This window comes from Empidonax traillii, unplaced genomic scaffold, assembly GCF_003031625.1.
Source record: "Empidonax traillii isolate 1590-97213 ecotype Southwest subspecies unplaced genomic scaffold, ASM303162v1 scaffold30:size3273891, whole genome shotgun sequence".
NCBI lineage: Eukaryota > Metazoa > Chordata > Aves > Passeriformes > Tyrannidae > Empidonax > Empidonax traillii.
In genome coordinates, this window is record NW_020955223.1 from 649,903 (window position 1) to 677,510 (window position 27,608).

At 39.0% G+C, this 27,608-nt stretch overlaps 1 protein-coding gene across 4 annotated transcripts in view; it reads left to right on the plus strand.

Annotated features, from left to right (window-relative positions):
• Positions 1–27,608, plus strand: part of DYNC1I1 (dynein cytoplasmic 1 intermediate chain 1) — a 183,360-nt gene that overhangs the window by 9,671 nt on the left and 146,081 nt on the right. The window contains exons 2-4 of one of the 4 annotated variants that reach the window (XM_027910809.1): positions 6,841–6,958; positions 9,129–9,243; positions 11,387–11,528. In XM_027910809.1, coding sequence (XP_027766610.1) covers positions 6,851–6,958; positions 9,129–9,243; positions 11,387–11,528 — 365 coding nt within the window. In that variant the 5' untranslated portion in view covers positions 6,841–6,850. The remainder of the gene's footprint in view (positions 1–6,840; positions 6,959–9,128; positions 9,244–11,386; positions 11,529–27,608) is intronic. The other 3 variants (XM_027910815.1, XM_027910821.1, XM_027910828.1) reach the window with 3 other exon arrangements.

Consider the following 27,608-nt stretch of genomic DNA (forward strand, 5'->3'; position numbering starts at 1 on the left):
CCATCTCCCTGAGCAGCCCATTCCAATGCCCAGTCACCCTTTCTGTGAAGAACTTCTTCCTAACTTCCAGCCTAAATCTCCCCTGGTGTAGTTCAAGACTGCATTCTATTGTCCTATTGCTGGTTGCCTGGGAGAAGAGACCAATCCTCACCTGACTACAACCTTTCCCTCTTTCTTGTGGGATCCCTTCAGGGACTGGAAGGCTGCTATTAGATCACCCTGAAACTTTTTGTGTTCCAGGCTGAACAATCCCAGTTCTCTCAAACTTTCCTGACAGGAGAGGTGCTTCATCTCTCTAATCTATTTGATGGCCCTCCTTTAGATCTGCTCCAACAGGTCCATGTCCTCCCAGAGCTGGATGCAGTACTTGAGGTGGGGTCTCATCAGAGTAGAGAAGAGAAGAGGGGCAGAATCACCTCTCTTGATCTGATGGCTGCACTGCTTTTGATGCAGCCCAAGATATAATTGGCTTTCTGGGCTGCAGGTGCACATTGCCGGGTCATGTCCAGCTTTTCACCCACCATCACCCTCAAGTCCTTCTCGGCAGGGCTGCTCTCGATCTATTCATCCTGCAGTTCATCTCTGAAGCAAGCTGGGAAATTCACAGTGCAGGGAGAAAGACTGGGTAATGTATGGGGAATGTAGGGTCATAAAGATTTGGAAATTTTTTAAGTAGAGTCCCAGCCATATACAGAGCCACGTATGCCTCTTACTGCAGCTGAAGAGTATAAGATAACAGAAACAGAAACTGATAGAGAGGGAAGGGACCTACAATACTAAGAATTCTTCTATTCTACAGATCTAAATGTTGTCAGGCATGCAGTTGGTTCTTATGTTAAAAACGTACTCTCTTCATAACGGGCACAATTCCTGAGTCAGATCCCCAGGAAGTACAAATCAGTATTGGCTGCATCATTGCAAATCACCTCCCAGCAGCACATCTGAGATAACTGTACAGTTATAACTGTGCTCATTAATGCTCATGGAGGAAAAATCCAAGACACATGAAAAGACCTATTTAACCAGTTTTCTTTGGGGTGATAAGTGCAATCAGTTCTATGGAACACAATATAAAGGGAGTGTGTTTGGAGGAAGATGTGCAGCAGTTACTAGTGTGACCTGTTAGTGTCTAGTCCATAAGCACGTTCTACTCCTACATGGAATGTTGTGTGTTTATTAGTCATCTCCAGTGAGTTGTTGCCAGCAGCTTGTTAAGTTCAATCTTGATGGATCTTCCATGGCACTATGCTTGTCAGAATTGAAAAGATCATGATAAATTTAAGACACTAATGAGAGACTTGGAAGATAAGACGGTGTTGCTTTATTGACACTACTCCTGGTGCTGGAAGAATGGGAAGTTGTAGAGCTTTGCTCATATGCTGCTTTGTGAGGACCCTACAATTCTGCTGAAGCTGAGTTAATTTTGTAGTAGGGCCATTATGGAAGAACAAGAGTGTAAAGATTAAATGGTAATAAATTGTAGGAGATGTATAATGGAGCAGTTGTGGATACATATCTTATGCCCTGTCAGCTTCAAAATAAATAGGCTAGAGATGTGCTGACCTGTTGCATAGCAACCAGGAGGAAACACAGAACCAAATCTCTGGATGCTTGCGATTTGTAAACCTTTATAGAACACAGTACAAGACCTTTAACCATCTGCTAGAAATGTTCAGAAGCTGAAGGATAAAAATGATCCATTCCCTGAAATCTAACACTTGACAACCATTTTTATTTATAGATAAATACACAGATGCAGTGTAAAAAGCTTGACTGTTTTGCCTCAAGGTTATATAGAAAAAAATCTTTAGTCTCTCCAATTTTAGTTAGTGTTTTCCTGAATTCATCACACAGGAGATTCCTCTAAATGCTGCAAATGCTATGTTTTTGCAGCTGCAAATATTTGCCCATTGTTGTGATCTTGTAAACATTTATATGCCCATTTAGCAAAACTATTTATGTTATTCAGCTGAAGTCAAGTACAAATTCTGATGCATGATGAAAAGAGGCACTCATGTTTATTTAAAAATTGCTGTTGAGAAGATGATTCTAGCTTCTCTTGCCCATTTGAAGTGTGTTTCAAACATTATTTTCAAATGAATACAATGCATTGTAGTAGGGTAGCAACTCCCTGTGGTTTCTTGCAGACCAAAGTTTGTCTGCTTTGTACAGTTTCATACTTTGCATGCACACTTTACAGTTCTAAAAGTCATAGGTAGATCTCATGGGAATTTTTTCTTTTGCAAAAATGTATAATATTCCTAACTTTAGGGAAGATGCTCATTTGTACCAAGTAGAGATAAATATGGTACATTATAGAAATGAATTGTTTCTTTCCAGTAAAACACTTAATATGTAGTAGTTTCAATAGTAATAGTACTCCCACTCTATAAACTCATTCTTTAAAACCAAAAATCACTGAATAATATGTTTTATTTTGCAACATTCTTTGCGTATCATGCTAAAGACATTTTGTGGTTTTGGACTCTTTACGAAGGTATATGAATAATACATGCACAGCATCTACAAATACTAGATGCTGCCTATTTATTTTAGAGAAGTAAAATAATGATTCAATTATCATTAGTATATAGGATGACTAATGCCATATGTAACAGTGTTTAATGAACCCCTATGGTAATTGCAGTAGAGATTATAACGAAAAGGACAACACAGGAAGTCACAAAACAGAAGAGACTTTGAGGCTCGTGAAGTGGTGAAAATTTCTACTCTAGTGCAACCTACTGAATGAATAGCCTGTAAAACTCCTCCTAACACCAAAAAGCAGTAAAATCTGTAGGCTTTTTTTATCTCCCACCAGATTTGGAAACTTAGGTTTCTTTTTGGATGAGCTTGGTGATAACACACAGACAAGATGCTGTTCTAGGAAATATAAAGAGTAGGCTTGAAGAGGAGGGACATATTATAAGTTCTTTTCTTTTTCTACTTAAGAAGTGTGCACTGTCATAATTTTCTTTATCTTCTTATTTTATTCATTATACATTGGGCATTCTGGGCTTATTTTTTCCTATATTTAGCCCAACCTATGTACATGTCTTGCCACTCTTTGTACCTGTAATTCTGGTTTTGTTACTCTAGGAAGTATCTATTTATTGGTGCTGAAATTCTAGTAAACCTCTTAATGCCTGAGGCTGTTTCTGCTCTAAAGTGCTCAAATAAATGCTTCAAAAAAGTATCCACTCAAATATCATGATACTGATCATCGATAAAGGCCTTGTAGTTTATCGTAAAACTGTAATAACTTGATTGGCCTGTGCCTGTACTTGCATGGCTTTTAGCGCAGTTGAGGGTAAAATGCTGCTATTTGCGTCTTCCATGCTTTATATTATTGCTGCTGTCACCAGTGAAACAGTCATGAGATGTTATTACCTGTGTGATAAGCTTAGTGGAGGAATTTGGCATATGCTCTGTACAGCAGAGAAGTTTGTGCAAACATCATTATTATTTTAAGATTAATGTAAATGGTCTTTCAAGTATCTTGTTTCATATACTGACAAGGTAAAAGGAACTGCTGGGACAGAATATTCTTCTCACCCAGTCTGAGACATTTACAATGGAGATTTCAAGAACTTAATGTAGATCTCCCAGGGCCCTTTACCATCATTAGAGAGGAACTGGTGACTTTGGGGCATGCTCCTGTATGTTCCTTCCCCCACAAAGTGGATTTAATCGCTTCACTACAAAACATGCTCCTTAGTCTTTCTCTCTGACCAGTACCTTCTCGCAGGCTGGAGATTAAGTTGTGCATAAGCCTCGGGCTGTCATTCTGCACAGAGAATGTTAAATCTTGTTTACTGTTTGCCTTTATCTCTCTTGATGTGGCGTGCCTTTTGGCACTCAGAATGGCAATTATTAGAAATTTGCTCCCAGTAATGAATACAGTGTTAACTCAAGGTTAGTGCCAAACCAAGTGACAAGTACGCTTGCCTTTTTGCTTGCTACTGTTTTGTTGGCATCTGAGAAAGATGGTTACATACTTGTGGTGTTCAGTTTGTGTTAAAATTGTAAACAGCCAGTTTGAAATTTGGTAAGCTGTCTGGGGGGCTAAGGCATGACTATAATATATGCAGGATGAAAGTACATAACTCAGCTCTGGCAACATTCTTTGAAGGAAATTTAATACATTGTCTTTGTTGTATGTAAGATCTGTTTTGTTAAAAATAGAGCAAAGGTATAATAGGATTTGATCACCCTGACTGGAACATTGTAAAGAAAGGGCCAGGCACTAAACCATTGATGTTTAAATCAGGAGAAAAGCTAGTTAGCTTCCCTGACTTTAAGGGAATGAATTTTTAGAATGCTGTTCATTGATATCTGACAAACAGCTTGAAAGGGATGCCAAACCCTCAGGGTTTCTGTCAGGAGCCTTAAAACACATTTGCATATTTTTTGCATAGAAACAGGAGCTCTCTCTCTCTCTTGCCAAACTGCAGAACTAAAAGGATGCAAAAACTCTATCTAGTCCAAAGGGCTCTGAGGAGGAACTTAATCAGAATTCAATTGTGTGCAACAGATTAGGAAAATTACTTCAAATGGGATTTCAACCATATCTAAGGGAGACACAGAAATCCTGAACAGATTGGTAGGCAAAATGCTACCTGCACTGCCATTAAATAGCTTGTTTTCTTCTTTAGGCATTTCTCATGTAAAAAATAGCTCAGTGACGTCAACTGATGGCACAGATTATTGTTGTTTAAGGTGCTACTGCTTAATTCTCTTGATGTCAAATGCAGTTTTTTTCTAAGAATTTTGATTTTCTCAAGTTGAAATCAATACTTTTGTGAATAGGACGAGAGTGACGGAGGAATAAATAAATTATGGTCCTCCATATGCAGCCAGTGCACCCAGTGGTCCTGTTTGTTGGCATCTGAATGTCTTTTCTAGCTATACCATTTACTGTTAGTTGTTGTGGATTGAACCAGGAGTCCCTGAGCCTTGAAAGGACTGCGGGGTGCCTTGCCAGCATGGGTAACTCTGCTGAAGCACAGAATCTGTGACAGTGTGAGCTGCAGTTTGAGCTGGACTGGTTTAACTCCTGCTGGTGGGAGTTTGACTGGGAAATGTTAGCATCCATGGTATGGTTCATACACAGATACAGCTGTGCTGACCCATCTGGTATCACTCATGCTGCTCTTATGCCTGTCCTTTTCACTGAATGGTATCCTTGTTTGATTCCAAATGTTACTCTGTTCTTTTAGTAGAGAAAAATGCTTGCAAAGAAAAGAAAGCGTTTGGGGCCAAGATTGCACTTAACATGCAGGTGATATTGTGTTGGCAATATCTTCTACATCATGAACTAACTATACTTGTATCATTTTAAGGAGGAAGATGATGACTGCAGAGAAATTCATTATGGGTGAAAGTGTCATGTAATTTTTAGTATATAGTTTTACTCTCTGGTCATCCACCCACCCAGGCATATGTGGGTGGAGTTCTCATTATATTAACAGAGAGTTAATATTTTAAATTTCCCATGGATCAAGCGAACAGTAGACTTCCATTGCGTACACATGGAAGTGCCATTGATCTGATTGATTTTGAGTTGCAGCGGTGGATGTGGTCAGTAATGTGTGAATAGGAAAGGCACAGTTAACTCTTTTCATGAAAGTTTGTATTAGCCAAACCTGTCTTTGAAATAAAGTTCTAATAAGAAAAGCTGTATTGGTGCAGTTAGGTTACAGTTTACAGTGATTATGATGTTAGAAAATGAGAAAATTATCTGTGACTTAAGTTATGAATTTGTGCAACGCTAGTGGGGTTTTAAAACTTTGGAAAAAGATTGGTATAGTATCTTCTTTGAAGACCTGGCTTTTTCTCTGCATAGTGTGACTTTTTATCTCCTTACCCTTCATTTTCAAGGCTCACGTACAGCAGCATAGGCTGATGGAGATTTACAACACAGAGTATGTGTGGCTTCACACCAACATCCTACAGAGTAATGGTTTTAAAGGGAGGAGGAGGCCTTTCAGTAGCTCAGAAGAAATGTTTTTGCCAAATTTGTGTGGCTGCAGTCAAATCAGGAGTATTAGGCATGTTTCCTGCCTCTTGGAAAGATGAACAGGAGACTGCTGGCAGAACAATGAGATGCTCGGATCTACTGGGTTGCCTGGTTTCGTGCCTTGTCTGCAGCTTCTTGGGGGAGTGGCCCAGCTTTCCCTTGGGAGTGCGAAGCATATTCCTGTGCAGGATAGGCCATAGCTTGGTGAGAGTGCTCGTTGGATGGGTGAAAGCATGAAGGATACTGTGACTGAGCTGATGGTCTGTCTGGGACTGTACTGGTGGAATGGGGAATCCTGCATGGCAGCCATGCAAGGCACATGCAGAAGCAAAAGCTATCACATTTCCACTTTTTGCAAGTAAAATTATTACTTGTTTAAGATGCATGGGGCTGTTCGGGGCAGATCTTTTTCTCGTACTTAAAACTGAAATCTGTTTGTGGATCTGAGTTCTACAGTCTGGCAGAGCTTCTAAAGATGATGAAAATCAGAAGACTTTCGCTTCAGTGTATAGAAGCATTAAAGCCTTATTTTGAACAGCAATGGGTTTGTTTCACAAAGGTAGTTTTCTAATAAAGGTAATTTGAAAATATATTCCATGTTTGGTGATATTCTGGTCTAATTTCTTGAAATAAAAATTGCCAAGAAAATATTCCATTTTTTACAATGTCAGTATAGTCCAAGCACCGGAGTTTATATAGAAATATATTTGTAGCCATTTTAGAAACACCATTTTTAATATAATTACCTTTTTTTTTTTCTGAGAAAATAGGGAAACTGTTTAATTCTGTTTTCACCTTGATTTCCATACTTTTGTTTCCAGCGGAGTCAAAATGTCAGACAAAAGTGATTTAAAAGCAGAACTTGAGCGCAAAAAGCAACGTTTGGCTCAGATAAGAGAAGAAAAGAAACGGAAGGAAGAAGAAAGGAAGAAGAAAGAGGTAAATTTGCAAAACCACCTTTTAGATAGCTCATGCTTGAAGAAGGAGCTTGTTGGGGTTTTGACATCTAAGTATTGCATAGCCCAAGGTATCTGTCATGTGGAATGAGATCCTTAAACCCACATCAGACTAGCCTTAAAATCAAAATGCTTATTTTTAGTCAAGAATGTTGGGGTGAGGGAATAGCTTTTAAAACCATGGTACTGTCAGATGACAACAGTTTAGACAACATGATGTGTATGTGTGTGTAGAAAGAAAAATTGATTTGCCACAATGCTTTTTCCTGGGCTCTCCTTCAATGGAAAGGGAGTGGAGAGTGGGGAAAGACAGAAAGAGGCCTCACATTTTTTTAAGCCATCACAACCTAAATATGTATTTTTGTACTCTGAAGACTAGTTTGATTACTAGCTAAGGTAACAGATTTACAATTATTATTCTCCAGTAAAGTAAAACATAATTGCAATTGCATTTTCGTCTTCTGGCATGGTTGCATCTTTCAGTTCTGTTAAAGTTTGATTGACATATTAGTTTATTTGTCCTTGACAATATCCATTAGGTTTTTCATTAAGGGATTTGTACTTCTTTTTGTTCAGTCACTTAGTGGAATAGAGGTGAGAATTGACAGGGAGTGGATATTAATTTTCATGCAAAGTCAGAGAAGCATTAAGTGATTATGCTTCCTTTCCTTCAAATGTCAACACTTACTATAGTTTAAAGCACCTGTTATCCTTTACTAATAACTGGTTTCCTTTTAAAGTGACACTTTAATATTGTACATGAATTTCATGAAATTATCATGGAAATGTGCTGTGATCCAAGAAATCTGCATTCTAGTTTTGACTGTCTTTTAAATCTTTTTTCATTTGAGCCACATTTGTGCAGTTACCAGCACACGCCCCACTGAGGCTTCTGGAGCCACTGGGGGAGTTGTTGATAAGCAGAACTCTAAATGGTAACGTTTCAGTGTTCATTAGTAAAGAATTAGAGGGAAGGAAGCCAAGGTAATGGTTCAAGAAGCTATTAAGTCCTTTCCTTTTTCCCCTGACTCTGATTTTATGCCTTGTGGAGATCTTGCGGTGGCTGGAACTTTCCATTGTCCCTGATAACCAAATCCAGCTTGTCTCAGGACACCCAGCTCTACAGATAATGCTGCAGTGCGTAATTGTGGAGTTGTAAATGGGCTGCACTGTGATGCCATCCAGGAGCGATGGCTGACACTCACTGAGGTGCTTAGCCACGCACACTGGTGCAGGAGAGTTGTCTACAGCCCTGCATACTGTGAGACAGTTCATGTGAAGAGCTGAGCACAGGAATATGCCTGAACTTTGTAAAAGCAATGTGCTTTCTGACCGTGCCCAAACTGAAGAACATGGGATTCTTTTGAACTTCAAGGTTTTTCGTTGTGCTTGCACTGACATCAGCACCAGTCTGAGGCACTATGTGAGTCCCCTTTGCCCCACACTCTGGTAGCAGCAGAAAGGAAAACCTTTTTGAGCAATTCTGGCTGATGCAGATAGTTCTCCTGGTGTTAAATGCCAGTAGATCAGAGAGGGAGAAGGCTAATGTGTGGAAGATCCAAGGAGGCATAGATATCTAAGCAGAGAGGGAGGGGTCTTGTGTACCTTTAGTTTTGGCTGTTAGTGCCAAAGGCTGCCAAAGTCCTAGTTTAGAGATATTAGTTCTTTCCTTTGCTCCTGTTAGATGTTGAAGTTTATGGGAAAATACTTTTTTCCCCAACAAGTGCTTTGGACCAAATGTAGGACCTTAAGCTACATCACTGAAGTCCAGTGAAATTTTACTCTTGATCCTGGAGTAAGTAGGAAGAGGCCAGTTTTATTTAGAGTAATGATATCTATTATTCTATGGTCAGCTTTTATATTAGCTGAATAAGTTGCTTCTGATGAGTGAGAGACAGAAAATTTCTGTCATCGTCCTGTAAAAATCCTTGCAAATGTCCTTGCAGAGATCGGTTTTACCATGCATTCAGGGGAAAATACCATTACTGATATACGCAGTATAAAATATTGAACTTATAAATTACCTAAATGTATCAAAATTAATTTCAAAGTGTACCTAAGCAATGGTGCACACAAATATTTTCGGCACATACAATTGCTAGAGTTAATTATATGTGAAATGAAGTTTTCTGTTTTTTTCTATTTTAATTCAGGCTGATCTACAGCAAAAGAAGGAGCCAGCTCAGGAAGATTCTGACCTAGACCGTAAAAGAAGAGAGACAGAAGCTTTGTTACAGAGCATTGGTATATCCCCAGAACCACCTCTAGGTATTTAAGAGAAGAACACTGTAAAGCATTCAGTTCTGCCACTATGAATGCATTCTTTCTACTAAAGCATGCTTGGCTTTTTTGAGTTTTGGCTGTATTAGTGAAGTGAACTCTTCTGTTTGAATGCCTGCCATACCATTCACATATACAAGCTCATGGCATTATGAGTACTTGTCATTGCCAAAAACATCTGTTTCATTACTTCAAGAAATTTTTGTGAACATAATGCAGGTTGGTTTTGCATACCAGCAGTGATTTCTTTTCTGATGGACTGTTTTATCTTCTCTCACATCTCTCTGATGATCCAAAAACAATATGATAAACACTGTACTTCATTAGCCCCAAGTTTGTTTCAAAAATTCAGATTAATCATTTGTTAGGAAGGAGGAGCATAGTCATGTGGAAATTTCACTGATTTGCTTTTAAAATCAAGCAAAACTGGAGAAGGGAAATAAAAAAAAGAAAGCAACCACAAATAGCAAAACGCCTATCAGCGAGACACTATTGTAGACTTTACCTCTGATTTCATGTGGTCGAGCTCTTTTTTGGTTTTGATGTTTCATTTCTAGAATCTGAAGTCCTCAATTTAAAAATACGTTTAGTATCAAGTCATGGTTAGGTTAATTTTATACATAATAAAATATGTTTTCTTGAATTATAGAATGATATTATAAAATCAGATACATTTTTAATGTCTAGTGTTTAAAATACTCATTTTTATCTAAGAATGAATATGCATGTACTTATCATTTTATGAACTAAATACATATATTCATGTTGTAAATTATCAGTTCTTATCTTAATTATTTTATGTTTAATACTGACAAAAGAACATGATAATTCACATGTAAGATGATTCCTTTTAGTTAAAAATAGTATTTTGTTCTCTTTCATTCCCTGTATATACACTCAAAATTAATATACAAAGGAGGCTTTACTTCTACCTTCACATATGATACCAGGGCTCACTGTGAATATGGAATACATAAACATTCATACATACCTGAAACCTGCCAAAGAGCTGTAATGAAGATAAATTCACTTTTCATGCTGCTAGTAAGAGTCTGCATTAAATGTTTGACCACATGGAAAATCCAAATCTCGTGACAGGTCTGTCATTATACGTTATAAAGCATAACAAAGTACTTTAAAGTTCTACTCCATTAAATCTGTAATAGGAAATGTACATGATTTAAACCAAATGGGAAACTTTGCTTTTGCATTAAAACCCCTTTTTTTGTTTATTCAGTGTGGCTGCTTTGAGGAATACTTGCACTAAGTGTTGACCAAAGCTATCTCTGCATTGTTAATATTTTTGAGAAACCATTTTAAAAGAAATCAGAATATTTTTACTCTTTTATTTATTATTTCCTTGCTGAAGAGCTTTAACTTGGGCTGACCTTGAGCTATGAACTTCCTTTCCTCTTTCAGGAAACAAAACTGCCTTTGCATGAAATATGCTTCAAAAGCCCTGGCAAGCCAAAGAGATTATCATTTCAAGAGCTTGGGCAAATAGTGTCTAAACCAAGGGAAACTTTTCCTTGAGTGTTGAAATCATGTCCCACCCAAAATGGAAATTTTGTATGACCTACCTTACATAACACAATCACTAACCAAACTAATATGTATTCTCTCATCTTTGGGAAATGATTTTAACTTAGCTGGATTTCCTTATTTAGCTTTTATTTTTTATGTCATTTCCACACTGCAGCCTTAGAGCATATGTAGTGAACACTGGCTTTTGATTTAAATTCAGAATTTGAAACGTGTGCTTGTTCTTTTACCTACTTGACTTTACCAGAAGAGTTCACTTAGTTTTTTGACAAGACAAGCCCCTGACATTTCTTCATACCTTTAAAATCTTTGCCAGTCAACTTCAAACCAGACCCAAGAAAACAAGTGGTGTTTTATTTCCACAGAAATCTTCTCCATTGATTAGCTGTAGACTTCCATTGGGCTTTCAGTCCTGTCTAAATACATGTCAGTTTTAACACTTCCAGGAGACTTAAAATTCACTTGACTCTCTTCCTTTTCTTTTTCTTTCCTTCCTTATTTGCTTTCACCATTTCAAACTCTCCTACTCATTCATCCACTATCATTTTGGTCCATTGGTTTTGATTTGTCTGACACTGCTCTTCATCAGTGCAGTCGCTGCATGTGTTAACATGGGATACCTGTTATTTTCATTATTTAGTCCCAACCCCTATGTCTCCCTCTTCGAAATCAGTGAGCACACCCAGTGACGCAGGCAGCCAGGACTCAGGGGATCTGGGACCCATAGGAAGGTAAGACAAAGAGTCAGTAGAACTGAATGAATGTGTTTTTTTTTCACTTCGCTCTAATTTCCCCATTTCTTCCTTTTCTTCTGTAAATATGAACATGCTGTATCAAATGTGTACTTATGTTTCTGCATTTTCCACTGTGTGTTACCGTCCAGGAAGACTGGTCTCAGATGTGGGGTAAATAGATATATGCAGCAAGTGTATCTTAAGCTATGAGCCCCAAACCTTGTAGTGGAAGCAAAAGCTCCACTTCTTACACTTCTAAAATGGCCCACAGAAAGCTCTCATTCTGTGTGGAAACACACTAAAGCCAGGGGCAAGTGTCTAGATGTAGAACCTGTTATTTATATTGAGTTATCTTTGTTCAGATAACCAGTCCCCTTGGAAGTTCTCCCCCATGTAACACCAGGTTGCCTCAGGTTCCTGTGGCTGCTCATTGCAACGTGTGGCAAGGAGGAGCTTGGACAGGAACAGGCTGAGACATCCTAGAACCCACTGGCAATTCTGCTTTGGAAACTCTGGATATTGGAGAGTTTCATACAGAACAGGAGAGAAGCAACTCTCTTCTTGTTGGAAAGGGACAGTGGTGTATGTGTGAGGGATGGTAACGAGCAATCTTCTTATCTTTGTCTGCACGGCTTAAATAGAAAATCCCAAAATTCCTACTTTGGAGCAGAAAAGAAAGGAGGATGCTGCTGGTAAAGGAGCATATGTTCAAGTAAGAAGTGCAAGCAGCTATACTGTATATTTTGAGAAATGTGAATCATGGGTCCTAATAGCTCTTCAACACAGAGCTGCCAGTGCGTCCAAATCTGTGAGCCAAGACTCTGCTTTGGTTTGAAAACACAGTGATTGCTTTCTGCAGTTAACAGTGCTCAGTAGACATCATAACTCTAACAGACATAAACTGTAACGTGACAGAACTTCAGTTCACCAGATTTCATGCCACACCAGCCTTCTGCTTAGAAAAATCACACTTCTCTAAGCTGAAAGTGCATTGTGTCCCCTTCAGCCGGATGCAGATACCATCCGTTGTGATGTGGAGGCTGCGCATCTGCTACTAAAATTGGCTCAGCCTTGCTCCCATGTCTATCCTCTAGAAGAAATGGAGGTTGTTAAGTGGGAAAGCCCTAGCCTGTAAGATATAGCAGTTCAAAACTCAGAAAAGTGTAATGCTGCCTTCATAAGAAAATGCAGTAGACTTCAGCAAATCAAAGTGCTTTGTTTTAAAGTAAAGTATAGCCTGCTGTTCAGGATGAAGTTATTTCTCACAGTCCTATGTAAAACTATGACACAGCTGGGTGGAGACTTCTGAATTTCTGGTTTTCCTCTGAATTTTAATGGTGTAACTTTTTTACTGTTAATTTAGCGAAATGCTCTTGGAAGAATTTATTTTGCTGTGACCTATGCCAGCACTTTAGCTGTGTATCAGCAAAAAGCAATGAAAGCACATGACCATGTGTCCTTTCAGAGGAGAATGGAGTTTGTCCTCTTCTTCAGAGCTTATGACATACTGCATTGTGGGCTTTTATTTTGGATCCATTTTTTGGCTTATTGTGGCCATACTAGGAATTCTATGGAAATCCTAAGACCTTGTTTGTAGTCTGTCAGTTTTCTTGGCATCCTCTCAGGTTTTGAAAGGGTTGTGCCATGTGCCAGGATGGCTGCTTGCAGATATTTGCCTGGAGCAATTGGTTTTTACCAATGGAAATATGACAATGTCTGGTCCAGGCCCTGGGGAATGACTGTAACTAGTGGATAGTACTGGCTGGCAATTAGTCAAATTATTGTCACTGGATGCAGATAGATGCATTCACTGTTTGTGCATTTATGATAGAGCAGTCAACTTGGAGAGGAAGATGCTGATAGACCTGTCATCACAGCAGGTAAACAAGAGGAAATCATCTCATCTGTTTTCTCTGAGAGATGCCTTTATTACAGATGACTGTATTACTTTAACTACTGCATATATTAGTGCCTGTTTATTTGTATAGACAAAGTTGTCCTTCATTTTAATGTGTCCTTCTATTTCAAACTCTGTAGTAGAGAGACTACTTCTGCTGGATCCCCTGTCATGCCATCATGCTTGTTAAATCTTTTGCTTTTCCTCTTTCTGCTGTGAATTTTCTGTACTAGGCTGAGCTCAGGCTTTAGAGGAGAGCAGATTAGTTTCAAAGCTGCTAATGCCCCAATCTCTGCGATCACAGCTTGTCTGTCATTGTTGTTGCTAACACTGCTGCAGAAATGACGAGCTCACACAGCCTGGCAGAAATCCTGCTTGCAATCTGATTACTCATTGCTGAAGCGTTCCCCAGAAGAAGATACGGATATTAAAAGAAAAAAAAAAAGCCGTGAAGTCACAGATTTTGGCTCACTACATGAGAGAGGCTCTGTTGAAAGCTTTGAAGAATGCAAGAGATCTTCATACGTTCCCATATGAGGGAGCAGGTTCTGTTGCAGAACTAAATTGTGTTCATACTTCCTTGAATTGTTAGTACTTCTGGTAGTTGTCAGATTTAATCTATTGGTCCCAATATAATCTGAGGTATGCTTTGATCAGCAAGCACCTGTGATTCTTTATGTAACAATGAATGTAGTTCAGCCAGAGACCCAGGTTCCTGACATCTGCTTTTTAAGAAGGACAATTGATAAACTGGAAAGTTTGAACACTGTTATGTAGTTGTAGTCCTGGAGACACACTTCACTCAGTCTTACTTTGCAAGATGAAAACTGACTGGTAACTTGCTAACCAAGCGTAATAGTTATATGGGGAAGAAATAAACTCTGGAAGACAAGGTGTAAGAGAAGCAATGTGTTTGGTATTGAAACTGGACAAATGCAAAGCCAGGAAAACTCAGTAAAATTTAAGAGTGAGACAAATTATTCTCTAAAGCAATTTACCTAAAGACTCTATTGGATCTTTTGTCACTGCCTGTTGCTCATTCAGGATAATGTGCCTGCCAAACAGGCAGATACTAGGTCAAACAATAATTCATTCATAAAAGTCGTGCAGCTCTTTTGTTGCACAGGAAGAAAAGCTACATGGTCACAATGGTCCCTTCTGCCAGGAGACCTATAGATTAGTAGTGCTGCTGTCCTGCAGGGCCATTGTCCATTATCTCCAGCACAATAGCCAGAGCAGTGTTGTCTTTTCCCTGGTGCCATTCAGCTTCTTAGGGGATGGTATGAGGCGGACTGCGTAACAGCACTAAGTAATTGCACTAAGCATTTCTGACTTGTGCAGCCCAGGTTTCCGTGGGGTTTTTTAGCTGCTTGACATTTAGTACTATTTTGCTATTTGTCATAACCTTTTCACAGGGCATAACACTTGGTTTCAGCAGCATTCCAGCTTCCCTCTGAGCCATGATGGTAACCGTAAGAATAAGCAGATTTCAGATGAGTAACAGTTCTAGAAATTCCTGACTGAATGCTTTCAATTGGACAGGAGAGCCAAATATTTTTTCAAAAATTTTTTTTGTGGTCTTGAGGATCATTTCTGGGTAGGTAGAGGTGTATCATACTTTGATTCTGGTGCTGCTCTTAGTTATCAGGCTGCACTGAACAGTTCATAGGAACCCAGCTGTTGTTCAGAGAGCAACTGGCCTATCTCCTCCACATTGCTTTGCACATCACACTTTGTTTTTCTGATGCCTGTGTTTCTTGTGCTACACAGATAGAACAGGAAAATTACAACATAGTCTGACCTGTCTCTGAATACATGGGTTATTGGTTCACAGGGCTTTCTGTTATTCAGACACGACTCATTTTCCACAAGACAATGTTGCAGGATTCCATGAAGATCTCCTTGGAATAGAGTATGCTTGGCTCTTTCTGGATAAGTATTTTGCTTTGTTTAGTATTTTGTAAGCATTTTGATGACTCCCAGTGTCCCATTGCTGATAGTCAGCTCATACAGATGTGCACAACTGAAATGTAGACTGGAATACATGTGAAGAAAAGGACTGAGATAAAGGCATTTGCCAAGAGCTCCTGTGCTGTAGCATGGCGTGAAACACAAATTTGTCTCTTCAGGACTATTAATATGGAACTTCTTCATGATAACTATATCATCTCCCTAGTGAATACTCTGAACTTTTGCTACCCTAGTATGCCAGAGATGATAACAGCTATTGTATTAGAGCCATCACAAAACAGGGCCCACAGAGAGACCTGTTTTACTACTCAGTATACCTTAGGCATTCATAAATCTCATCTTCTCAGCACTCTCAGCCATGAACTCCAGGTTTGTGTCATCTGAGGAAGTGTAAAAGGACAAACCTTGTACAGTGCCTCAAAGCCAGGCAGCACAATACTAGGTCTTGTGAGCTGAGCAGCTCCCTGGAAAGGGTGTCCTGGCACAGGTGGGGCCAGAGTACCAGAGCTGCTCTGTGCTTTGCATGTCAGCTCAACATTAGATAGAAGAAATACACCTGTGCTGGAAGGATGTGCTTCTGTGGCTGAGTAGCTTTCAGTGCTAATACAAGCCTGTGTTGGTATGTATTCCTGTATTATCTGCACCTTGTCATGTGTTCACCCTGTCATGTGTTCACCTGTTCACTGGCATGTGGCACACTTGGAGTAGTTCCATTTGTGGACCAAGGTGGGATTTACCTGTGTGGTCCCTTTTGCCCTGCATCCTTCACTGCTCCCGTATGTTCCTAGCTGGGAACATCCTGTATATTCCCAGATAGCTTCACCATCCTACAGTGCTGTGTTTGCACAGTAGCATCCTATTTATTGTTGAGCTGAATTCTGTGTGCGTGTGTGCAGTGGAGTGCCCTGCATGCAGCACTTCCCACTGTGCACTGTGGAACATGAGAATCCCATTAGACTGGGTGTAAGGTTTCCCACCTTCCATCTGCTCAGTGAACTGCACCAGGCTCAGCTGTCTTGGACATGTAAAGGTTGATGGTTGCCCTTCTTTCTGCACTAGTTTCATCTGTGCTCTTTTGCTTTCTAACTTGTGTGTTTTGCTGCCCAAATGTTTAGGTACCTGATAATTTTGTGGGCTCCCATGAAGACAAAGACATAGGAAACACTTTTCACCATCTGGTGGCTTCTTTCAGAGGATGGTTGATTCAATGTGGTATTTTATCTGCTGTAAAATAATGCAAGGTGGATTATTTTGTGCTATTTCTCTCACAGTCCATTGGTTTGTTTGGGTTTTTCTGGCTACAGCTACTCACTCTATTATTATGGTTCTTATTTGGATTAGGGTATTATGTAATACTTAGTTTAAATGGTTCATACCCGAATTATGTTGTCATTTGTTTGATATAATAGATTTTGAGATGTGCTTTATGCACTGATACCTATTAGCTTCCTTCAGTGTAAGAAGTTTACTTACAGTGAAGCAGGGTCAGTCTTTCTTTAGATGAAACTAAATATTTAATGAAAATTCCTGTGAGAATGAGTTTGAGCATAGCATTAGGTAGCAAAGAAAACAAAAAATAAAGGGAAATTGGATTTCTCAAAGAGATTCTGTAGCAGTAATATGCTGGAGAAGCTAGACCACTCTAGAATCCTGATAGTCTCATCATCACTAATTTTCTAATTCTACATAAAATACACTACATGAGCAATCCTAGAAACAGAAAAGCTGTCTGTAATGCTGGAGGACTTTTCTCTGAGGAGCAGTATTGCCTTTGGCTATGGCTCTTGGCATAATTTTTTGTCCACTCTGTCAGTTCATCCTGCAGTTACTGTGACCTCTGAATGTTCCCAGTTGTATTCCAGAGAACAGAGTAGCAGCTGTCATATTAGGTTCGATGTCCTTACTGATAGGGAGTTGAGAGCATATCTTCTTCTCTCCTATTCTATTTTGAAGTTTGCTGCCACTATTAGTCTGCATTCATGTATGTTTTCATCAGATGTGATTCTGAGCTGCTGCCATCTACCATGGCCACTTTGAGCTATTTAGTTATAAAAAGAAATACACTAGGATATGTTTTCTTTCATTGTATTGATGTTCACCTCCAGATTGTATTGGCCCAGGGCAGGGAGAAAGAGATGTAATTCCAGTCCTTTTTCTCTGCAGCTTCTTGTTTACTCACTTTTTTATAGTTATTCGGTGTTCTGCTTTATAATGCAGCATCTAAACAATCCTTCATGTGTGACTCTCAGCCACAAACACTTCTTGCTTCTCAGATGATACACAATCAGAAGGGAAGAGGTAGCTCTAAAGCATCTGTGCACCAAGTGAAATCAAAGCATGCCATTATTTTACAATTTTGTATTTAATCTTGCTTGCCATCAGTCGAGTAAAAAAAAAAAAAAAAAAAAGCATCTCTATTCCAGTGTGTTCCTACTACATATTATTTTAAATCAGAAAGATATTTTTTGTTTGCTGATCTCTCATGAATGCATCTAAATGTCACCAAAGCCTTTAGGTTCTGTGCTTTTTAGGGGTTTTGCCTGAAAAATCAGAATTGGCAACTCAGCTTTTATTTTCACTGTTTTATTTTTAAATACCTCCTTCCCTAGAACAGTAATATAATACAATGACAAGCTGAAGAAAGGGTATCAGAATGCCATTCTCCCTTTTAAATGCCTACTTTCCTCTTTATATAGACAGATAAAGAAGGCAAAAGAAGAAAGTGGATCTTGGTCCCCATTTAATTTATACAGGAAGGTGGATTATTGTAGTAAATGATCTTTTACAGTCCTCGCAGCATTTTTCCTATCTTTTAGAAAACATCTCTCATAGACATTAACAAAACCACATCCCTGTAAGATCTGCTAAAACCTCTGCTAACAGAACCATATCGCCCCGGGCTCTGCTGCTTTATCATTAAGTAAATGCATTTGACAGGTTCTGTGCAATGATGCCGTTTCATCACTGCCACTCAGCTTTGCACGACCAGCGTTTCATTGTGTTACCAGGTTCAGAAATGACAAGGGTCCTTCTTCAGTTGCGCCAGGACAAGTGGGCCTGTGTTGTATTGCCTCAGGAGTAGCAGCCGTAACAGTTATTAGTAGCAGATTATTTTCTGTATGGTGTTGGTTTTTTTTTTAAGATCAATTTATATGTACAAAATGGCTTTTAAATGCGTGCTTTAGTGGCATACTTATTTCATAAATGGGCTGAGCCAAAGGGAAGCACAGAACAATGTAAAGACTCAGAGGGAGCTTCAAGAAAAACTGAGGAAAAATAACTACTTTATGTCAAACTTCGCTTGAATGGTGTTTTATTCAGAAAGAGAATGATTGTAACCCGTAACCCTAGGGACTGTTGTGCAGTCTTTCACAGTGGAGAGTCATGAGAAATGTCTGCTTGGTGGCTCGAGATAAACGGGATAGCCTGTGGGATGCTGGTGTTGCCACTCTGTTTTGGTGGTATTGGGCTTGGTATGTGATGTTTACAATTCTAAGGTAAGACAGAGATTAATACCACCCAGCTGTTAAATTTTTTCCCATTTAATTTTGTCTTGGCACACATGTTTAATTTTACAGTCTTAGGGGCCAAACCATGCCTTCTTAACCTGAATGGTGGTGGCATCTGTGAAACACTGACAGCCTCACCTCCTCCCCTTGCCTGAGGTAGCTCTGGCTGCCTTTGCTGTCCTTGCCCTAGGAACTCTGCTGCTTTCTAAAGTGATGCTGCAAGTCTCTCACACTTTTCAACATCAGCCTATTTACAGGATAGTAACAGGGGTGACCAGTCCTCATTACGTGAGCACATTACGGGTGTCTGTGTCGAGTTGTTTGCACATCATGGCTTGTCCTGCATAGGTTAGCACACAAGACTGGAGGATGGCAGATTTCTTATATTGTTTTCACTCCTTTTGTCCCTACAGAAGAAGAACCAAAGTCCTTCTTTATATTCAATGTATATTTAGCCCTAAAGCCTCTCCCTGCCAATTTTTTAATTCTTTTTTTAGCCTATAAACAGAAGCAGACACCTTAGGGACTGATATTTGGCAGTTGCTTTCAAGTGTCTGTATATCTGACCTAGAAAGTAGGGAGTGTTTTTCGGTGTGTGCCAGTTACAAAGTCAGAATGGTCCATATTAATTAGAATCATCTGCAATCCTTTTAGAGTGCAAGCCTGTGGCATCATTAAGGATTTTCATGCTTTCATTCCTAAAGGATGGATAGAATTCAGTCCTCCAGATCTTTGATTATTTTTCTCATTAGCAAGCATCTCCATGCTGTAAATTAAAGGAGAAGGAAAGATTGTTATTCCCAGGGTGCTTCATAAATGTCTTGGAAACCTGAGCCCCAGCTGCATCCAGAAAAAAATAATATTAATTTATAAAGCCCCACTTAACCATTTAGGTTATCAGCCCAGCTGTAGTTACTTCTCTCTAATTATTTCTAAGCATATCATATATTTAGTCAGACAATCAGATGATTTTAGGGACTAAAACACTAATCTTCTTAAAACAAAACAACTTATTTGCTAAAGCCAGCTCAGCTTAAACAGTTCTCTTGCATAGAATTTATTCTTGATTTAATTAAATTGAGTAAGATCACCTCCAATGTTAAACCCTTTAACATAATTAAACCGGTGCAGTTTGTGCATGGCGATGTTTTCTCCTTCTCTGGCCTATAAAAAAAAACCTTAGAAAATTCCCATTCACAATTTTATCTGGAAAAATAAAAAGAGGCTATGAGTAGCAATTTTGTTAACTCAATTTTTAGGAATTTTCTTCAAATCTGTAAAATGGGAATTGCTGCCACTGGCAAGATATTGATAATTTTCTCTTTTTTTTTTCTTTTTCAAGGAGTTTTGAAACAGTCTAAGCATTCCATATTAAATTTTTCATAAGCAGAACTTACGAAAATGAATGATTTTCCATTTAAAACTGATTTTGATATGGAGACTTTAGTTGTACTTATTTACTTTAGTAGTTGAAACTCAGAAAGTAGTTTCTGAGCTGGTCTAACAAAAACTGGATCATTGGGTCATGACAACTTTTGAGATTTTGAGTGCTAATGTGAAAAATTTTTGTTAGCTCACGCAGTGAGCTCTTTTTTAAACCCTAGTTGTGGAAAAAGATCTCATCCCCTTCTGGAAGGATTTTGCTGGTTTTAGAACCAAATAAATTGTAAAAGGAAGGGAAACAATAGCTCTTCTTCCAGCTAATAGTTACTGGATTTTAGTATTGAATGAAAATTGAAAATTTGCTGGCATCTTTCACTTTCTTCTTCAGCTGAATAATACCAAACTTAAATTGTAGGTTCTAGCTCTTGTGTTACCCTCTTTGACTCCACTGAAAGGTTATGGATTGCCTTTCCTAGATTTGACTATTCAGTGTGATTTTGTCTTTTATGCATTTGTACCCAAAGCCCCTTGATGTTTATGAGAAAACTTTTCTTATATGCATATCCATGTAATCTGGATCAAACTGTCCTCCTGTGAGTACTGCATTTCCTTTCAAGCATCTGTAGGAGAGTACAGAACTTCTCTTGACAAGTTCTTTCTTTACATTTCCGATCATTTGAGTTGTGTTTTGTTGCATATACTCTTGGTACAAAAAGCAAGATGAAAGTAGCATTTTAAAAAAGTTTTTTTGAGTTTTTCTGTTGTAACAAAACAACTTGTGCCTTCACCCTCCTGAATGTGTTTTTTAATACTGCACTTTCAAAATAACCATTCGTGATATCTGGCACTTAGAGTAAATCTGTGTCAGTTCTGTTTGACCTTCTGTCCTTGCAGATCCAGCCTGCTGCTCACAGTGACCCTCCTGGTAAACCAGCATAAATTTACAGACTAAGATTTATGTAAGTATAGCACATAAATTACGAGAATGACAAGGTTCATTACATTGCCAGGAGACTATATTCTATAATGGAGACCTGAATTAAAGGACAGACTTTAAATATAGCAGATAAGTTCAGCAGACTGGATGAATTTAACTGCTGATTTAGTTAGTGAAATTCTGTGAAATGGGAATCAGCAAGGTGTTGGTCCTGTTCTTGCAGTTATAGTATGCCAGAATTGTTCACTCTGATTTAAAAGTCAAGTGGCTTTTGAAAACTACTAAATCCTACTAAATTATTTAAAAATAATTTTGAAATATACTTGTGTTTTAAATATTATTTGCCCATAATTTTTCACAAATATGCCTAAAATATAAGAAAATGAAGAGAGTATTTTAAACTCATGCCATTCTGAGAAGGGCTGTTATGTTTGCCAGGCAGCTGAAAGATAGCACTGTGCTCTCAGGGAGGTCAGAGTTGCTCTTTTTATTAGTGAAAACTAGAAGTCAGAGGTGTCAGCCTGCTTGGAAGTGTAAATTCAAATCCAAGCCTCTGGCTGTGCTCCAATAGTGGTGCCAAACTCCTTGCTCTCTGAATGTATTATGGCATTTTATTTTATGATTAGCAGTCCTGCTCTGAACACAAGAAGGCACAGGGGAGTCAGAGCAGACTTCTGCTCTACGAGCACAAATGAGCGTCTTGTTGAGAGGCACAAATCCTCCCTAACTGCTGATGGCCATCTTGCTTATAATGAGCCTCAGAAAACAAGTAGCACAAGGAAAGTATTTTCTTTTTGCCAATCCTTTCAAAGTGGAACAGATCTGCAAAACAGAGCACAGATGGCAGCAGAATAGTGGCTTAAATGCAAAGTGTCCATTGAGGCAAGTGATACTTTTCCATCTCTGAGTAGTAGCTTGGAATATTCTTCTTTTGATGTAGTTTGTTTTGGAGAGACATTTTAAATGTACAAAAAATATCAGAAAGTAAAAGCTATAGTGGAGAAAATGAAATTATAAAAATATAGAGTGAAAGGAATAAAAAAATAGTTTATCTATACACACATATTTTTAAATATCTGCAGTAATTTCTCATCAACAGTTTCTTAGTTCAGATTTTCTATTTAATCAACAGCAAATTAGGAACTTTGGAGAAACTGACACAGCAAAGAACTCTAAGAAAGAAGGCTAGATACATGATAGGTGACATGTTGAAACTGCAAATAATACTGGATTGTCGTTTGGTGACAATATTTGCTATTGTATTGAAAAAATGAGTTCAAACATATCTTAACATTTTATTCTGTTGGTAATTTTAAAATAGGTCTCATATCTCACAACTGTTGCAATCCAGTATTTTTAAAATTGTATGAATTGCGTGGAACCCAGTTTTCAGTGTGTTATCTGTGTACAAGTGCACAGTGCTTAATGTAAGCAGATCTGAATCTTTTGGAAACTGCAATCCAGGATGAAAATCGAAATTTTTACATCAGGCTACTCCTTACATCAAAGTCAAAAGCAAGAATCATGTTATTCTCTACAGTCTTGTGCTTTTTTGGTTAGCTTTTTTTTTTTCTAGTTCACTGCTTTTGCTAGTTGCATTTGAAGTTAGAAGGAAAGAAAGCACAAAGCAGACTGAAGCCTGCAGGCACTCAAGTAGCTCTCCCATCAGTGCAAATAGCCCCTTGGCTCCTCAGCGGGAGCTGGCAGGGAGATGGAAGGGAGAGCTCAGAATCACACAACCAAGGTGAGAGGGCACCTCTGGAGATCATCCAGTCAATCCCCCCTGTTCAGGGCGGGTTCACCCAGCAGGGTCACCTAGAGCAGGTTGCTCACACTGTGCCCAGTTGGGCTTTGAAAGGATGGAGACTCCACAAACTCCCTGGTTCACCTCTTCAAGTATTTGACTACCCTTGTAGTAATGACGTTTCTTCTTGTGTTTAAGTGGAATTTCCTTTTCCCTGTTTTTGTCCATTGCCTCTGTCACTGGGCACCAACAAGAACAGTGTGTCTACATCTTCTTTACTCACCCTTCCAAGTTACCCACACAAGTTAGTTGGCTGTACCCTCCAAATTCTTTGTGGACAACCACCTCTAAAACCTACTCATAACTGGAGTCTAAGCTGGGGACTTGGAACAGCAATCTACTCTCTTTCTGCCTGCATGCAAAGAGTCCACAGTGACAGGATTCAGTGGTGAAGTACTTTATTTAGGTGCCTGAAAATAGTATAAATATCTACTGCAACATCAAGACCCCCTACTGCTGCAGATGGAGAGAATGGGATTAGTCACTTTCACATTATTTTTGAAGCATTCCTCTGGTAAGCAAGGGTGCTTTGAGACTTTGTGTGCTGTGGGTGACTCCATGTACAGTGGGAGAGTCCCACCTTCATTTCTGGCCTCTTTGCTTCGGTTAAGTGACAGTCTCTGTTCTGCTTAATGGGATTTGCTTTTGATCTCTGAAAACTCTAGCACAGCCTAATCTGTAGAGTCATGGCACAGTCTGTCACTTTATTTTAGGGTTAAGAGGGCATTGCTATTTCCCCACAAAAGGTCATTTTAGGACACTGTTGTTACTGCAAGGGTAGATGCTTGGTTTGGGACCTGTCAGGTCTAGTGGTGTTTCACTAGGGACACATATGGATATCTCAATTCAGCAGATACCTCGGGACTCAGTACACTGTCAGTGCAGTTTTCTCCTGGTCTGGAGAGCACAACAGCTCTTGGTGACAGGAGATGCCAGAATATGGTGTTTTGCTTTCCTTCAGTTCTGCTTGAAGGTGTGATTTGTGATGCTGCAAAGAGGTTTCTGCCCTTCAAGAGGCCCCCTGGGAAAGCAGAGTTTGCTTTTACTGCTGTGAGTAGTCTGTTTTTGAAAAGCATGAATTTTCAGGCCTAGTTGCTCTTGACCTGGGAAAGGGGAGTGGGGGGAGAAAGGAAGTCATGCAGAACACGTGTTCTGCAGCATCAGCAACAGATGAGGGAGGATTTGATTTTGGCTACAGGGAAGCGGTCAGAACTAAGCTGTCAGTACGCTGCACACTATTTGAATGAAAATGTTGGCATGGGGCACTTAACCAGAGCCAAGTTCTATTGGGATATCTCTGATTCCAGATACTAAATGTCATTTTATGATGGCAGTTTAATAAGTTTATGTATTGTCACTGATGTGACATGTATATGTATGTATTTGTATATGTGTTCATATACTACAGATGAGGCCAGACCCAAAGTTGCCTAAAACAGCTGAGGAGCTCTCATGGCTTCCAGGCACTTTTAGGTGTCAAACTCTGTGCTTCATTAACCCTTTCTGAGGTTGGGAACTTTTCAAAAGGTTTCAAATGTTTTATTATATTATTTTATTTTATTATTTTTTATTTTATTTATTTATTATTTTTATTTTATTTATTATTATTTTATTATTTATTTTAGTCTTTTTCACATTTTTAATCTACCTAATTGACATTATGCAATCAGAATAAAATCTTCTGGAAGTAAGGTTACATAGAGCACTATAACATATGGCAGAGTGCCTGTTTTTCCAGAGTAATAATAATACAGAAAAGGGAGTGGTTCTGTTCAAATTCTGTTTACCCCCCCATATTAAATTTTGCAATGGTCTCTGTCCTCTTACAACTGTGTTCTGAATATCTTCCTCATGCTTTGGACATGAATTCAGAATAGATAAATGTAATAGGTTGCTTTACCATCCAATCCTTTAATAGAATCATAGAATTAACTGGGTTGGAAGAGACTTCCAAGATCACCAAGTCCGACCCTTGATCCAACCCCACTGTGATTACTAGATCATGGCACTCTGTAAATGACACCTGAGTCTCTTGCTCCTGTTGGTTTCTTTGTACGAGTTATTCCCCCACAAACTAGGGAAAAAGAAGATGTATCAAAATTATCTGGCACTTTTTCAGTACTAAGCTGAAACAGCACCAGCTTTAATATTCTCCTAAATTCGAGAAAGGAAACAGGTCATTGAGGTAAGAATACTGTGAAAATACAGAATACTAAAATGCGCCTATGTAAAGGGAGTGAAAGCAGATCAGTTTAAACAGAAGATAATAACACTTGTACATTGTCTACTTAGTGCAAGATCTAAAAGCCCTCATTCCCTTTGTACTGCTTTAGCACAATCGATTATTTTGTAATACTTGCAGCTTTTTATCCTGTAGTCAGCCAGGGGCAGCTGCTGTGCACTGAACTTGTAAAAAAATGGATGACATGGTGCTTAAAACAAGAAACAGGGCTACTGTTTGCAACTGTGTGGGAGACTGATATAGCAATGAGTTCTGAAATAATGGTGGGTAGTTCTTATTAAAAAAATGTCCATGCTGTCTGGGTGGTGGAAATGGGTTAATCTAGCTTAGTCCTGACTGTGCTGCTCAGTGAATTTCTGGGTCCCCTTGCCATTGCCAGCGTCACTCACTTCACCCATGGGAGGAACCTGCAGGAGATTTGTGGAAGGACTAGAGACTGCAAGGGAGCACTACTTTTACCTGCTCGGTCTACTGCTCCTTTCTTTTCCCCATTAAAATGTTCAGGTAAAATGTTTTCTATCTCTTCTACACAGATCTGCGCCAAAATCCATTGAATACATTTAGGGAAAATTTGACCAACTTGTGCTCTCTGAAGGGGTCCATAGTTGGAGCACCTCTGCCTGACTGCTGACCAAGCAGCTCTCCTAGGCCACACACTTGTCTTCAGGCTCTGTGATGTTACGCTCTCTACCTCTGTCTTTGGATGACTTGAAGTCCCAAAGCTTTTTCAGTTTTCTTTAATGAAGAAGAAAGAAAGAAGAGGAACCAGCATCTAATCCTTTTCCTTGTGATAAAGTCTCTGGAGGAAGAACTCATGCACTAGAATTGCAAAAGATTGGCAACCACTGTTTTTCTGAAATCCAATGGCATTTCACAATCCCAACTGAGAACTGTCCATAGGAGAATAGGCATGATTACAGTGCTCATTCATATGATCAAGGAATGTCATATGCTATGTCTGCTCATCACAAACAGATTAGCTTTAATTTTCTAGTCTGGATGACTGCACAGGTTACTCAACATTATCTTTGGTTTGCTAATCCTGAAAGAATCTATTTCTTTTTTGATGTTATTGCCATGGAAACTGTCTACATTGCAGGCCCAGATTACATCTTTACTGTTCACTCACTTTCATTTTGGTCTGCAGACTTTCTTCAGGTGCTAGGAAGATGCAAACAACAAATCAATATTGTTCCTTGAAACACAGAGTCACTCCCTGTGCTCTCCAGCTTTCACTATGTGGGTGTAGCAATTTGTGTTCTGTCTTTTTGGGCAAGAGACTGGAAACCTGAAGGTCTGCTACCTGCAGCCTCATTTTCTACGATAACATTGCTCAGCCAGGCTTGAGAGGACAACTCAGCAGATTGCTTTCTTATATATTTCTCAAGACTTTGCAAGTATGCACACAGTGATGCAGAGAGAACAGTTACCATTTGGACACAAATCTAGGAAGCATTTTGCAGATGCATGAAAACTGTTGAAAACAGGTATAATCAGGAGTCAAGGAGAATTGCTATTGAAAGTGTCAAGAGTGGTGAAGGCTCTATGTCAGAATCCAGATAATGAAGTACTTAAGGGAAGAACATGTCTATACTATATGTCTGCATGGAACAAATGATGGCACAAACCGTAGATATTATTGTTCTCATGTCTTTGGGATTTGAGTGATGTCTTGAGAGTGGGAGACCTCTAAATTTATTTTGTTTAGGCAGTCATCTAGGTCCCAGGTAAAGGGGCCCCCTCTTGTGACCTGGATGGGTTCTTAGAGGTGGAACGTAGAGACTATACCTCTTTAGAAACCTGTTGCAAGCTCTTGTTTTAATCAAATGATAATGGACTTCCTTCTCATGAAATGGCCTTTATCCCTTGGGAAATTTTGTATGTTTGAAAGTGAATGTTGGGGGGAAGAAATTTAAGTGAGTTGCGTGTATTTTCTTTTAAGCGCCTGGAAAACCTGGATATGCGCATTTAAGTAGCCCCTAGACAGCAATAAGATTAGAAACTGGCACTTACATATCAAGTCCTAATATGTGCTACCAGTCTTGGTGACATTACAAGCGTAATCTTCACACAGATAGCATTTTTTAGGGTATCTATAATGCAGTAGTCACTGATGCCTTTGCCTTGCATCAGGCATTCAGATCTTATGTCCACTTTCCACCGTACTTGCACTGCAGTCAAGTTACAAGAAAAAATCTGTTCTTTATTGTTGTATTATTTTGTCTCTGAACCTTTTGTAATATAGTTTCATTTCAGAGGAGTCTTTCTCTGTCAGTGTGAAGTCTTTTATCCCAATATACATGACTATGGATCATAAGAAGTTGAGGGAAATAA